The 16,282-nt window shown below is 29.6% G+C and overlaps 2 protein-coding genes across 4 annotated transcripts in view; one reads left to right on the top strand and one right to left on the bottom strand.

The window, feature by feature from the left end:
- The window catches only part of LOC115879312, a 61,123-nt gene extending 52,703 nt beyond the window's left edge, over positions 1–8,420 (top strand). For 2 of the 3 annotated variants that reach the window (XM_030896075.1, XM_030896076.1), the window contains exons 4-6: positions 1,459–1,578; positions 4,483–4,620; positions 7,926–8,420. In XM_030896075.1, the coding sequence (XP_030751935.1) occupies positions 1,459–1,578; positions 4,483–4,620; positions 7,926–8,197 (530 nt within the window). In that variant the 3' untranslated portion in view covers positions 8,198–8,420. The remainder of the gene's footprint in view (positions 1–1,458; positions 1,579–4,482; positions 4,621–7,925) is intronic. The other variant, XM_030896077.1, reaches the window with a different exon arrangement.
- Positions 1–16,081, bottom strand: part of LOC115879311 (protein HGV2) — a 76,403-nt gene extending 60,322 nt beyond the window's left edge. Inside the window, exon 1 of the mRNA XM_030896074.1 lies at positions 15,982–16,081. The gene's annotated coding sequence lies outside the window, so the exon portion shown is untranslated. The remainder of the gene's footprint in view (positions 1–15,981) is intronic.
- Positions 16,082–16,282: the final 201 nt, after the last annotated feature.

Here is a 16,282-nt window from a genome sequence, read left to right as displayed (position 1 = left end):
AATCAAAGGCCAAAATGACATTACTCGCAAATTTGAAGTATAATTAGTGGAAAAGTTAAAAGTTTGTTAACTTTTTCTACTAATTTAAAATAACTACCACTAATTTTGGCGTTCTTAATGCTTACATTGAAATAAGAGGAACAAACTTCTACGCTAATTGAAACCACTAATTTCGAGGTTCTGAATGAAGCTAAAGACTATGAGCGACATGATTCCTTCTATTTATAGAACCCATTAGAAATTGCCAGAAATAATCAAAGGAAATGAGCAATTGCGGACGAAGTCAAAATGTGCTACTGAATTATTAACTTATATATATACAGAGTGGTCCGAATTGCATTCGAGAAACTTCGGCGGCATATTCTACAGATGTGAAAAAGGTCATAAATTTATGTTCCTAAATGCTTCGTTTCTGAGAAACAGGGTGTAAAAGTTTCACTTTTATTTGTTTTTTTTTTCCAAATAACTGCTGAACTACAGTCAATATTTGCATGAAAATTGGTGTTTTTGATGATGAGAAATTTGATTTGGATGTCAATATGACCTACCTGTTTTTTAAGTTTAAGAGTAATAACTTTTCGTCCGTATCTGGTATTACAATTACACTACTAAGCGAAAAAATATCCATTTCCCCTGTATTTTGCGTAAAAAAGGTCTATTGGTAAAAATCGCTACTCAAGATATTTGAGATGGAGATTACCAATACATGTCATCATTGACAAAAAAATAAACATGTTGACTAGATAGTAGATACTTATTTAACTGAAATGATAAATTTGGGTTTTTAACAAAAACCAGTTTTTATTTTTTTAATTAATCATAAATTTTTCTACAAAGAGAAAAATCTATGATCAACTCAATCAAATCTATTATCTATGAAGAAATTATGATAAAACAGTTTCTGTTGAACCTTTGACACAAAAAACATTTTTAAAATTTATTATATCAGTCTTTCTTGATGTTTAATGTTTGTCAATGATGACATTGACTATTTCGATTCCAAATATCTCGAGAATCATTACTACACGTAGCGATTTTTATCAAGAGACCTTTTTTGCGTAAAATACTGCGAAAATGTATATTTTCCCCTGCATTACACTCAGTAGCGTAATAAAAAAGTTATTATTCTTCAAAATAGTGAAAAAGTATGTAGGTGGCGTCTCCTAGAGTAGGAGTCATATTGACATCAAAATCAAACTCCTCATGTCAAAAAAACACCCATCACATTCATTCAAATATCGACATTAGTTTTATAAATTGGTCGGAAAAAATCGAAATAAAAATAAAACTCTTACACCCTGTATCTCCGCAATTAAGCATTTTAGGACATACATTTATACGAACTTTTTTACTTATTTTTATCTGCAGAATATGTTGCCGAATATGTTTCCCGATTACAATTCGGACCACCCTGTATAACTCCATTTTATTTTCATTTCTTGCTTCTCGCCGTACCAGATGAAGAAATTCAACTACTTGGAAGAGTAGGATTTCGGTCGGTGCCACGTTGCGTCAACTACCTGGCAGGTGGCTCTGACGGTTTAAGAGGCTACGAACCCAGAGCAGATTGGCAACACCGTAAGTATTTCAAATTACAATATGTACAGCACATCCCCGGATTGTCTTTACAAGAGGAAAAACTTTTTCAAAAAAATGCATTCGTTATACATTTTTTTGCTTGTTCTAAAATGGTTAATTCCGTTAATACTTCTCAAAATTTCCATACCGTTTTAGAGAAAATTTTAAAAAAATATGAAAATATAGTTGAATTTTTCCTAAAAAGTCCTAAAAATCAAAACGCGTTTCTATGATAACATAATATCGTTTTCATTCTTTGATAGATTGTTATTGATGAAATTTTAAAAGTTATATTTGTTGTTTTAAATGTTAAACGCGTTTCTATGATAACATAATATCGTTTTCATTCTTTGATAGATTGTTATTGATGGAATTTTAAAAGTTATATTTGTTGTTTTAAATGTTAAGAAGCATAACATTTATTTAGTTCAATAATACAGAAAGGGTGATAATAGTTATCGGAAAATGTGATACTTTGTTATACAAAATTAATAATAACCATCTATCAAAGAAAGACATCGAAATTGTATTACAATATAACATATTGTATCAATTATTATACTTTCATATTTTTTGTAATTTTCTCTAAAACGATATGGAAATTTGGAAACATAAACGGGATTAACCGTTTTAGAACAAGGAAAATTTCTTATACAGGATGCATTTTTCTCAAAATGTCAATAAAAAAAGCTTTTCCTCTTGTAAAGACAATCCGGGGACATACTGTATATCGTAAGAGAATTTCACAAATTTTATTTTATAAAGGTATATGCTTAAATTAATTATTTAGACTTGAACGACATGAATGAAACATGTGAAAGATAATGTGAAATTAACAATAAATATAAAATGGTATAAAAATAAATTCATAAGTAAAAACAAGGCATTAAAATTTACTCGGAAACTTTTAATGAGTTTTGGCATATCAAAAAGCATGCCTATTAATACTCCGTGACTAGTAATTTCAAATTCACTTAAAACTTTAATTAACATACTATGTTATTGACATTTATAGAATTTACTGTGCAATTAATTTTGATTGAAATCTCTGATTTCTGAAGATAATCAAATATATTAAATGCCGAATATCAAATTATAATATTTTTCTTAGTATAAACATTCAAATTTATACTTTTAATGTAAAATTTACTTTTATTTTTAGAAAATCATTATTTTACAAATTTAATTATAACAGTAACATTTTTTCACATTTTATAAATACATCGGCATCTATTATAATAATTATGGATGTAAGGAATAAATCGAGACTTTATAATAAAGCATTTCAATTGTCCAGGAAACTGTCTTGGAGTATATCATAATATACACTCATCGGCAAGTCTTGCATAGCATATTGTTGTGGCTATGTGTACAAATACCTTAATATGTGTCTACAAAAAATAGGCCATCAAAGCAATGAAAGAAAACCTTATCGATTGAATGTGTATGGTTTTGCTATTTGCGGTCAAATTTTGTTTCTCAGTTCGAGTTCAATCTTGTAGTAAGTGTTGTGAAAGGCGACAAATATACCAGGGTACGAAATTTCTGCCTTCGATAGGGCCCGAATTATAGCTTTGTATGAAGAAGGTCTCCGCAGGCATCAAATTGCTGATCGGTTAAATTTAGTACGAAGTACTGTAAGCCGAATTATACAACGGTATATGGACACCGGAAATATAAGATCTCGTCTTAGGTTGGGTCGTACAAGGGTAACGACTGAACGATAGGATCGCTACTTGGCTTAATTTGCTAGAAGGAATCAGTCAGTTACAATTCGAGAGCTACGATCTCAGTTTCAACGAACTTACCACCGAGTGATATCAAGCCGAACCATTTCCAGGCGAATTTCTAATGCTGGATTGCGGCGTAGACGTCCACTGCGAGCCCCTTATTAACTTTACACTATGGTCGCAGAGTTTTATGTACGGTGCTATGGTGTTACGTTTGCCTATGGGCAAAGGAGGCTACAGTAGGCTAGAGAACACCAGAACCAGAACTTATTACCTCAGTGGAGAAACGTAATTTTTACTGACGATATAGGATAGGTTTGATCAGTGATGACTATCGTCAGCGAGTGTGAAGGGAGGCATGGAGGCAGCATCGCTTGTATACAGACCTTGGTGTTGCTCCTTATCAAGGAGGAACTGAGATGTTCTGAGGTGGCATCATAGGCGAACAGAGCTCATTCATATTCCTGAGGTGATGAACGCCCATTTGTACGTGGAAACTGTAATCAGACCAATAATTTATCCACTGCGAGAAGAAATCGGAAATAATTTTATTCTCATGGATGTTAACGCTCGTTCTCACAGAGCTAGGATGGTCCAGGAAGCATTAAATGAAGGGGAAATAACTCGTCTGGACTAGACTCCATTCTCCACCGACATGAATCCTATTGAACATGTCTAGGACTACATCACCAGAGCTGTATTTCGCAGAAATAACCCACCAAGAAATCGCCAGGAGTTGATCAATGCCGCTCAAGAGAAATGGCACAACTTACCTCAAGAGACCATAAACAACCTTATAGCGGGGATGCCCCGACGACTATATTAGTAACCTTAATTTTGTCAGAATTTATTATTTATTTATTTATTTTCTCTTTTTTGTCAAACATTTTTCTTTATGGAATTTGCATTTCTTTGTATTTTGGCAAAATATGTTATTAAACTTGGTGAAAGTTTTCCCTTTTTTGTGTTATTTTTTAACATAACTTTAGCATCTATTGATTTCCACGAAAAATTAGTTTGAAATGTAATTTTTTATTAAAATAGTAAAGGGGTGCAAAACTTTTGCCAATGAGTTTATTACCATATTACAAATGAATCACTATCAAAATTAAATTATAAACAAAACAAGAGATTTATATGGTTAGGAGACTATTTTTTTTTTCTTTTAATATAGGTATGCAGAATCTCTCAATATCGTGTGCTTTAGTGTGCCTAATAGTCTTAGGCAGCGCAGCATTGGTTGGAGCTTTTGGAGTGTTTCAGCACCAAATTAGCGCTGTTTTAGTTACCGGAGTTATGTATTTATTAGCTGGTGAGTCAACTTAATTACAGAATTAATATAAGTAAAACATTAGAATAAAACGAAGTATTTAAGTAACTGCAAACTTTTACTTGAAATGTATTGTCCAATAAAAAGTACTATATTATTCATTATATCAATTTTCAAACTCAAAACACTACAAAAACGTATCATTTGTTCATAAGTTTCTGTTCCTAGAAATTTATTTAAAAAAATCAAATTGGGTGCTGTACAGGGTGGTGCCTCTCATACGACGCGACTCCAAGGAGAACGACAGTTTGTATTGAAATGAAATTTTGTGAGCATATATAGATTAATTCAGATCGCTTTTTAAAAATATAGAGAGTTCTACAGGGTGTCCATAAAAAAGTGACACATCAAAGTTGTGTTTTTTTGTAATGGAACACCCTATATATTAATTGATTTTTGGATTCAGGGAGAAAAATAAAGGTGAGTTTGATTAAGGAAGTATACGACTGAAATATATGGTTTTTAACTTATTTAACATTGTCTAAAAATGAAGAACAATTTTGAAATTTCAATAAAAGCTACCTAAATTGGAACTTACCCGGTATAGCCTAATATGTACTTAAAATAACTATCGTACTTTAAATCATGTTAAAACCTAAAACAAAAAGTTATACAGGGTGAGGCAAAATTAATGTTGAACATTGGTCACCCTTAAAAGCAAGTTACTCCTTTAGTTTAAATGGAATACCCCGTATATTATTCCGATATTCAATGGAGAATTCATGTTTCTTCAAAATACTATTAAGATTGCCTACCCCTCAAACAAAGATTTTCCTAGATATTTACATTTTTATGATTTAGTTTGAATAGATCTTTATTATTTGATAGGCAACCGTAATGATATTTTAAAGATATATGAATTCTCCATTGAACATCGGAATAATATACTGGGTGTTCTATTTATAATAAAAGAGTAAATTGTGTTTAAATGTAACCAATGTTCAATATTAAACTGTATTCAAATTCAAAATGCACCAGTATAAACAAATGCACAGTGCGTGATCAGCACTGAATCTACCCTGATTTCCCAGCCATAGAGCCGTTGAGGTAGGCGGTTGAGAATTTTTACAGGGTCGGCTTGCATAGCGCGTTAAGGAATACTGTTTGATAACATAAAAATGCTTTTTAAATTTATTCCCAACCAAGCGAGTAAAATCAGAACAGTCAACTATTTCAATAATAATTGTTGATCACTTCGTAAAAGTTACAAGTTACAAATAGACAAAATAATATTTATGTTTGCATAAAATATTTTTACAATTAGTACACACGTACCTACTACAAAAAGTCAAAAGTTATATATTTTATATAAAATTATTATTTTGTAAATGTTAATAAAATTATAAATTTTGTAAATCTAATGTTAATAAATGTTATGTTTAAAAATAGAAGTTTTTATTTGACTAGTTTTTCAAAAAAAAATGTCGTTATACTTTAAAACGGATAATACAGCAGGCTACGAAAGCAAGTTAAAACTAAGTGTTTTTGTCAACTAAAATTTTTCCTGGCGGTCTCTTACCGTTTTTCAGAAAAACGGAAAATAGTTTCAACATAGAATTTTACTTAATTTCTCATATTTTTAAGGTTTTCTAGCACATATTTTGTTAGGTATTCAATAAACAATGAGGTTTTTGCTATTTTCTGTTACTTTTTTAACCAATTCTATGCATAATAGAGGAAAATTTGCTAAAATAAATTTGTAAACAATCTGAAAATGTGGGTTATGTGTTTCTGGCATTTAAAGCAACGTTGCCAATGCTGAACGTAAATTTAGCGTGTTTTTTCGCTCATTCTGGGATTACGAAAGGCGGTTGCCTTGTTGAACAGCTCCTTCCCATAACTGCTATTTTACCAACGATATCTGACTATTTATAACCACGAAGTGGCATGAAATAGTTTTGTTTGCATTGTGGTTACAACTTCTATGCGGAGGGTGTTAATCTTTTTTGTTATATTATATAAAAAAAGATTAACCCCTCCGCAAAGAAGTTGAAACCAGTGCAATCAAAACTCTTTCATGCAACTTCGGGCTTATAAATAGTATTTATATAACTTCTTTGCGAAGGGGTTTAATCTTTTTTTAATATAATATAACATAAAAATATCAACCCCCTAAGCATAGAAGTTGAAAGCAATGTAATTAAAACTCTTCCGCGTAACTTTGTGGATATAGGTATATTTAACTATTGTCAAATCTCATAATAGGTAATTTATTTAAAATCCCTAATCACCCGAAAAAAATCAAATATTTGTCTCTCTCATTACATAGGAGAGAGAAAGAAGAATATATGAAATGTCAAACTTCCATCTGGTCTCAATTTTCTTTGTTATTTTGTTAAGAAAAGTGTTTTTCAGTAAAATTTTGGACATTTTTCAATCCTCAATCAAGTGTGGCTTTTAGATAAACTATGATATAATAAAAATATAGTGAAATTATTACTTTATAGGGCTGAAATAAAAAAAAAAAGCAATGTTGAAATTATTTTCCGTTTTTCTGAAAAACGGTAAGAGACCGCTGGTTGGTTAGGTTTGGTCAGATTCGTAATCTACGACCTCAAAATAGGGTGTATACCAATTTTGGTGAAAACAGGACGATTTCCAGTTTTCCCAATAATTACCCATTTATATAATATAAATTTCCATCATAAAATATAAACAATAGTAAAAAAAATCATAAAAATATACATAATAATTTTATGATTTGAAATATCCGACCTTAGTGCGGTCCTGGTTATATTACTACAGCGTTCCTGTTCACGTGCTTGCCTCATGTCTCTGTTTACGTTTGGTGCATCTTGGGGTTGAATTTACTATAGTTTTGTTTCACCCTGTATAACTTTTCGGGTCAAATTTTAATTTGGTCTAACATACAATGGTTATTGTAATTAAATATCAGGCTATACAGGGTAAATTACAATTTAGATAGCTGTTATTGAAATTTAAATTTTATTCATCATTTTCACAAAATGTGAAATATGTCAAAATGCTTACATTTTAGGCATATGCTTCTTTAATAAAACTCGCCTTTATTTTTTTTAGAATCCAAAAATCAATTAACATATAGGGTGTTCCATTACAAAAAATCCAACATAGATGTGTAACTTTTTCTGGGGACACCCTGCGTAACTATACAATATGTATATTTTTATAAAATGCTTTCAATTAACCTACATACATATGCTTTCAAATTTTTATTTCGATATAAACTACCGTCCTCCCTGGAGCCTCCGGGTCGTATGAGAGGCGCCACCCTGTATAGGTGTTTAATGTAGAGTTTAATTTTCCAGCATCGTTCGCTCTCTTCACCCTGACAATAATCCACTTCAAACGACTGCACATCAAACCGAACGTAGAATTGCACGAGGGCCCCGTGGACGGGGTGGTCAGCCCCATGGGCGTCCGAGGGGTGGGCGAATTACTCGCCGCCCGAATTTTCACCACATCCTGGTCGCTGGACCTCGGATGGGGAGGCGTGATGCTTTGCGTCATGACCTCCGTACTCTGGATACTACTTAGCAAGATCATGCGCTTCAACCCTATATCCAGCATGATCAACTGACATCAGTGGGTTTAAGTTTTGTTTCGTTTTTATGGTTAGGTTGGAAAACAGTTTGATTAGTTTTTTTCGGAATTGACAAACATTAATGTATGATGGACTCTTTTTGTTAATTTACGACTTGTGGGTATTGAAATTGGAAAAACATTACCAGGGCTAATTCACATTATTGACAATAATAATTTTTTTCTGATTTCTAAAATAAATAAAAGGCATCTTTCTTTTAATAAAAATACAGGGTGCTGCAAATTCGGGGTACGAGCATTGGTATCTCGGAAACCGTAATAGAGACGAAGTTGGTTAAATTTGCGCAAAGTTGCGCTTTAGGATGTTGGCCAAGATGCCATCAAAAAAGTTGTAAAAATTTCAAGGATTGCTGAGTTTTTTGAAAAAAAAAAACGGATTTTTTCCTGTCGTTACTTTTTGGAAAATCAAAAAAATAATTGCACATTCTCATAGTCACTTTATTAGGGCTATCTGATAGTATTTTTAGATTTTTAAACTAGCTGATGATTTGTCAGATACAGAGGCCAACTTATTTTTTTAAATACGGACCTGCATTTTTTATTTCAAGTTTTGAAACAACTCAATCTCCTGAGTACAATGATATGTATATATATATATATATATATATATATATATATATATATATATATATATATATATATATATATATATATATATATATATATATATATATATATATATATATATATATATATATATATATATATATATAAATTACTTTAATATAATTTTCTTAAAACTAACGACTGAAAAAAACAAAATTGATTTTCAAAAAAATACGTTTTTTCCAAAAAAAAATCGGCAATCCTTGAAATTTTTAAAACTTTTTTGATGGCACATCTAGGTGAACATCCTAAAGCGCAACTTTGTCCCAATTTAACCATGTTCGTATCTATGACGGTTTCCGAGATACCAGTGCTCTTACCTCGAATTTTTAGCACCCTGTATACCAAACATGTACTACACTGTACATCGACATATTGGGGAGGTATTTGACCATTTCAAAATTTCTGTAAAATTTCCCATAACCCGATTTTCGTTCCACCACAGGGTATATGTCCAACCTATGTCCAATGTTATATTATTACTACTCAATAGTCCTGGTATCTCCCTTGTTTTGATCCCCGTAAGATATTACTTACTATTACTGCTAATTTATTCATTATTAAAAACGTTTATGCACAAACGTCCATATTTTAAGTACTAATTTTATAAATAATATAGAAAAAATATAGATTATTGTTTTTAGGAGCTGATGTTAATGTATGAGTTTCTTTGACGTATCTATCAATTTTTATCAAGCATAACGTGAGTCGCTTGTCTAAAGGAATTGTTATTTATAATATTTATATACCGGGTGCGTCTCAAAAGTGGCTCAACCCTGTAACTTTTTCATTTTTTCAGATAAAAAATGAGATTTGATATATGCTAGTTTGTGACATAAATTGGGAATGATTGACGTATTCAATAATTGTTTTTTGTCACTTCCTGTTTCACCGGAAATAACTACAACTTTTGATATTTAAATGGTACCCTCGGTATTTCTTTACTTGATTCAATAGAAAATGACACTCTGAATACAATGACATATCATATGTCAACTTTTGAAATTTTCGCATATGGTTTATTTGAAACTGTAACATGCGGTTCATAACGACAAATTTGACTCGAAATACCAAATGTGTGGTACCAAATTATTCGTAAAAAAATGCTTTTTCCAAATATGCTAATGAGCCACCCTTGTTCCATTTGAAAAAATTGAGATATGAATAAGAGGCGAAATACAATTTTCTTCATAAAACCATATTACCTTCTTTGTATATCAAACGGCTCCAGCATTGCAAGCTGTACCTTGCTACTTCCAAGGCTCGTAAACGCTCTATACGGGAGACTATTATTATTATGTTTATTATAAAAACTTTAAAAATAACAATACTAATTGCAAAGATATTACTTTAAAGTTTTTTATTGTTTTTACACTATAAATTCTGTTGAAACCTTTTCTTTCTTATTACACTTATTAATTTATACTTTTTTGAGTCGTTGATGCTTATAAATAACAATTCCAATTTAGTAATTATAAGACTATAATTATTTCTTCGCATTTAAAAAAATATACGTTATTACAGTATAATAATTTACAAAAGGCTGTTTTAAATGAAAATATTTTTGGTAAAACTTTAGCGATAGTGAGTTCTAAGAAGTACGAAGTACCTACAGAAGGAATACTATTTCAGGCTATTCCTGTGATGTCATAGAGATATAGAAGCAAATAACGAGAAAAAATAGGCCTATTATTTTTTTGTAGATTTGAAGCTTTCTATTTAACTGGTCTAAATAATTCAATTAAATACTAATCTTTAATTATCCTTATAATTTATATTATTTTTAAAAATTGGAAAATCATCCAGATTTCCTCAAACTTAAATACGACATCCCCTAATAACATAATAATACAACAAAAATGATATACCTATTTGGACATTCATTAATATTATAATATATAATATAATATATTTTCAAATTATAATGGACCAATCAAATGGAGAGCAGTGAATAATTTTACATTAATCTCTAAATCGTCTATTATAGTCCAGGTGACAGTAACAATTTTTGGTACGTATTTTCCCAGTCAGCAAACACCAATAGAATTATTCGGTATGTGATTCTAAGCAAATTTCATATAGGTACTGATTTGGTCATCGAAACTGTGCGGCCTGGATTTTGACGTGTAAGACAGTGATGTAGACAGCTTAATGGAAAATCAAATGTATTAAAAAGGGATAAAAATGGATCGACACATTTCTTCTATGCGGTATTGCTGGATTTTGAATCAGAATTTAAAACCGCAAAAATAGGCGTTTACGAAAAATGTTGCATCTAGGATTGGAACTTTATTTTTCACTATTAGTTAGTTACTCATTTTACTACAGTTGTAATAAATTATATATTATCATCTTAATTTTTAACTCTATGTTATCATCATATCAGAAGTATACATAAAAGTTTTTAAAATAGCTTATACCGTATGATCGAAAAAAAACGGCGTCCAGTTGGCTGGGAAATGACGATCGATGACATTTCCCATATAAATTTACATATAAAATGACCGATCTTCATTTCATAGCCATCGTTGACGCCGTTTTTATTCGATCATAGGTACGGTATTTTTCTGCACACTTAACTACTACAAATATAAAAAACCGGCAACACTGTATGCCGCTTTTGATTTTGTCTCTCTGTCTGTCAATCGTTCATTTATATTATTCTGTGTCACACGCATTAAAATCCAGACCACATATATTGGATGAACAGCAGTCTACAGCACTTTTCAGAGATAAAAATAGTTCTATTAGTGAGAGATGTGTATGCAGTTAAGAAAAAAATACAGGATTGTTCACCACATACGACACGGAGTATGGTAGCTAAACGATTAGATTTTTGCAAATTGAAAGTTTTAGGTTCGTTGAAGAACTATTAGAGCTAGAATTTAAAAAGATATAGAGTGTCCCAAATAAATAAAAACTATCAAAATTGTATTTTTTTTAAATGGAACACCCTGTATATTATTACATTTTTAGTTTCTACGATTAAAATAATAAAGGTAAATTTGATTAAGATTTACCATATTTTAATCTTACCGTTTTTGAAATATTTAGGTTTTTTGCTAAATTCAGTAATAATTTTAATTCTTCAATTCTCTAGGCGTATTTAAGTTTTTAAAACCAAATATTGTACTGAAGTATTTCAATTTACTAAATTTTGTGTTCCAATAATAAAAATTATACTACCTTATATAGAGCGTCTAAAAATTTATTTTAAATAATTACTAGCTTTAAACGGCAATAATTTGTTTAATTTAAATGGAACACCCTGTTTATTTTATGAGAATCAGATGCACAATTTAATGGTCTATCAAATTGTATTATACCATTTTTTCCTATCTCTTCAACTTTTCGTAGAAAATGCATTTTCTTATAATTTAGACCTCATTTATCAGTATAGCCATGGAATATTGACATTTTAGATTATTTTTAAAGATGTAGCAAATTTTTAAAGAGTACAGATACTAATATTGTCGATATAGTTCGTTTATTTCAATCAAAAAATAAAAAAACTGTTTAAATATTTGTTAAATACCAATTAATGATTCCGGTATTCAAACTACATTAATTGACTGTTTGCGTTGATTATAAAGATAATAATAATTGCTCCAAATACTAAAAAACTGAATTTTGTATCTGTATTAGACAATGTGGTAAAAAGTAACACCTTAAAAATTTTATTTAATTTTTTTACGAATGCTTATTTATTTAGCTTTATGCTTTATTATTAGCAACAGAGACGTTCACTTTCATAACTTATTATTATATTGATGTCTGATACAAATCCAGATTTATTTAGAATAATTTATTAACTAACACAGTTATGTATGTAATTAATTAATATTTGGGCCTAAATAATGGTGGTATATTTAATTAATGGTAATGGTATACTCTTTTATAAAGATTTAAATAATGTTCTTTTTGTATACAAATGGGCTAGTAATATTATCGTTTTAGCACCTGTACATTTTGTACATTTGTTGCTCTAAAAACAATCTAAAATGTCAATTTTCCAAGAGTATATTGATAAATGAGGTCTAAATTATAAGAAAATGTATTTTCTACGAAAACTTAAAGGGATAGGTAAAAAATGGTATAATACAATTTGATAGGCAGTCAAATTGTGCATCTGATTCTCATAAAATACACAGGGTGTTCCATTTAAATTAATCGAGTTATTGCCGTTTAAAGCTAGTAATTGTTTAAAATAATTTTTTAAACAATTACTAGCTTTAAACGGCAATAACTCTGTATGAGGTAGTATTATTCTTATTATTGCAACACAATAATTGATCAATAAATAAACTTCAGTAAATATTTAGCATTAAATACTTTGATACCCTTGGAGAAATGAAGCCTTAAAATTTTTACTCCAATTTCACAAAATTGAAAATATTTCAAAAACGGTTTTAAGTGTGATAAACCTTAATCAAATTTTTTTACCTTTATTTTAATCGTAGAAACTAAAAATATAATAATATACAGGGTGTTCCATTAAAAAAAATACAACTTTGATATTTTTTATTAATTTGGGACACTCTGTATCTTGTAAAAATATTTTTAAATTGTAGCTCTAATAGTCCTTCAACAAACCCAAAACTTACAATTTGTAAAAATCTAATCGTTTAGCTACAATACTCCGTGTCGTATGTGGTGAACAACCCTGTATAGTCTGGCTAATCTTTGGGAATGGGTAATATGTCTGGCAGGTGAAAAACTGGATAAAAATGTATTATTGAAACCATTGCCCTTATTTTCGCACTCCTAAAAATTTGTCAGATAAGTCAGATGATTTATATTATAATTACAGCTGCAAATATTGTCTGGATAATGTTGAACATCACAAAGGCCTTGACAAACTCGTCAAACGAGTCTGGCAAGGAAAAATCAATTTGGCAAGGGAATTTCAAATTAGGGAAAATATGAGCAAAAATATTGTGATTTTTGGAATTTTATATGCCACCAGACCCATTTTCCAATTTCGTAAATCAGCCAGACTTGTTTTTGATTATAGTTTATGATAGTATGAAATGATACGTTAAATTTCAAGCATGAAAAATCAGGGTTAGAGATTTAAAAAATCTGTCAAATTTTTCCATCTGCAAATTTTCAGCCAGACTGATTTTCTTCCACTTGGGATGTGCCAGACTTTTATTGACATTAATAAAATGATTCACTTTAATAAATGTCAAATATTTATGACTGGGAAAATAAGTGGACTTTTTTTATTTTTACCTAGTGAACCCATCCGAAAATGTTTGCCAGACTTACAAATTGTCGTATTATAATTTCCCACTACTAATTATAATGTCACTATCCGAACATACTTTTATATTCACCCACTGGGAAAATAAGTACAAAAAAAATTCACTACCTCCTGGACTATTATGTTTGTACCGTTAAAATTTGTGCATGTATATTTTTTATAGCCAAAAAAGTGCAAATTCTCTATTCTCCAGCAAGATTAAAGAGTTTTATAAATCTTCTAACGCATTGTGCCTTTTACTATACTTTACGAATTTTTTGAAGCATGCTTTACATTCTTGCTTTTAAAAATTACTCTTTTTTATAATGTAATTTATCCTTATATATATTTAACCTTTGAGAAAGTTTTAAAGCGGTATATGTAACAAATTAAATTTTTAAATAATTAGGTATTAGTTAATCTCCTTGTCAAAGTTGTAAACAAGGCTTCGACACTGCTTATGTCAATATAATTTTAAGTGGCCTTACTATTTGATTTAATAAAATTAAGATAAATTGTATATTTTTACAAACTACCAACTATATAATAAATCCATACATAAATATGGCAAAACTTAATAATTTTTACTTATAAGTTTGTTATAGATAAATAATATGCCTAGCAAATTGATAGAATAAAAAAGGAAAGAGCAATTTGAAAGTAGTCTTGATTGGGCTTAAGCTATGTGACTTTTTATAACTGAAGGTCTAAGTATAATTAAACTTTTTTCAAATATTTGATAATTATAGTACTTACATACCTATATGTATGTAAATTAAGCAGGTATGGCATAACTAAATAAGAACTGGAAAACGTTTTCTTATTTAAAAACTAAGGCTGATATAAACATTATAAGTAGCAGTAGATAAACACATATTGCTTATATTTTCTAAAGGAAAACTAAAAGCTCGTATATGTACGCAAATGTTTCTCAACTGAGTTGTAAAAGCATCACAACAGCATCTAGAATAATTGTGAATAAACAAACGCATAACAGTAAGTTAATTTTTTACATATTTTGAATTGTTTCTGTTATACATTTGGGGTATACATATTCATATAGTAAAAATAACAAATAAGTATTCAGCTTATATTATAATATACATACAATTTCATTATTCGAAATATCAAAAATTATAACATGTTATGAAAGTTTAAAATATATACTTGATAAAATTTTGCCTTACACATCTGTCTAACAATGAATATTTAAACATTCACCCATAATACCTATTCCGCTCATTTTACATAAACAAAATGAAAACAGAGTAATTTAGACACTACTGAATTAAAATTGTTGTGAATAACACTAAATGTAAACGAACCTCTACCGTCCAAAACAAAACACTATTTAACATTATTTAACTCTGTTAACTTACTCAAATTTTATAGTTTGTATAAGTACGTTTACTATTTGTTATATAAAATAAATTCCAGTTCCATCAAATAGATATTATATTAGTAGGTATATTTCAAGGTATAGAAAGTAGTATTGACACAGTCTATAGTTTTCTACTAGCAGCCACTTGTAGAAAGTGTTTGTTATCCATACGTTTATAACAACTTTAAGGTACTTTTTAAGTACTAGGTATAATTTTTTGTTTGTACCTCACGCCTCTCAAATAAGGAAACAAGGGAACAGAAAAGGTTGCTTTCTAACCCTTTCATCGCGCAAATGCCTTGAAAAATGCCTGCAAATCTATTAATTTTACTTCCATATTTATGATTAATTGTTAATAATTTACAAAAATTTATTTTTCAAGCCGAAATTCGCTTCAATATTGTACTATTTAAAAGTTTAGAAATAAACCGTTAAAATAACCTTACTTTTCTGTTTTATTCTAATACGTCTACTAAAACATAAATATGTTTTACCCAAAGCTTTTAATACTATTTATTTATAAACTTACCACTAAATAAAGATATAAATATCTATTAAATCCTGGAATAATTTAAAAAACCCACTTATAAACAATAATCACAAGATAACCACCATCAACAAAAATGACTTTTAAATGACAGTTGACGGTTGACGGTTGACGATTCGCCGGTAAAAATTTCGCCGCAAATGCAAATGACAACTCTTGTCTAGCGGGAAATTTAAAACCTAATTTTAGGTTTAAGGTTAAGATTTTTACATAACCTTAATTTTTTGTTTTATAAATTGTAAATAATTAACTCTGTAATTAATTGTAAATTTGTATTTTGTAA

This window comes from Sitophilus oryzae, unplaced genomic scaffold (genome assembly GCF_002938485.1).
Source record: "Sitophilus oryzae breed Bouriz unplaced genomic scaffold, Soryzae_2.0 scaffold_1576_pilon_pilon, whole genome shotgun sequence".
Classification (NCBI taxonomy): domain Eukaryota; kingdom Metazoa; phylum Arthropoda; class Insecta; order Coleoptera; family Curculionidae; genus Sitophilus; species Sitophilus oryzae.
Note: the sequence above shows the minus strand (reverse complement) of the source record. Positions and strands in the feature narration are given on the sequence as shown.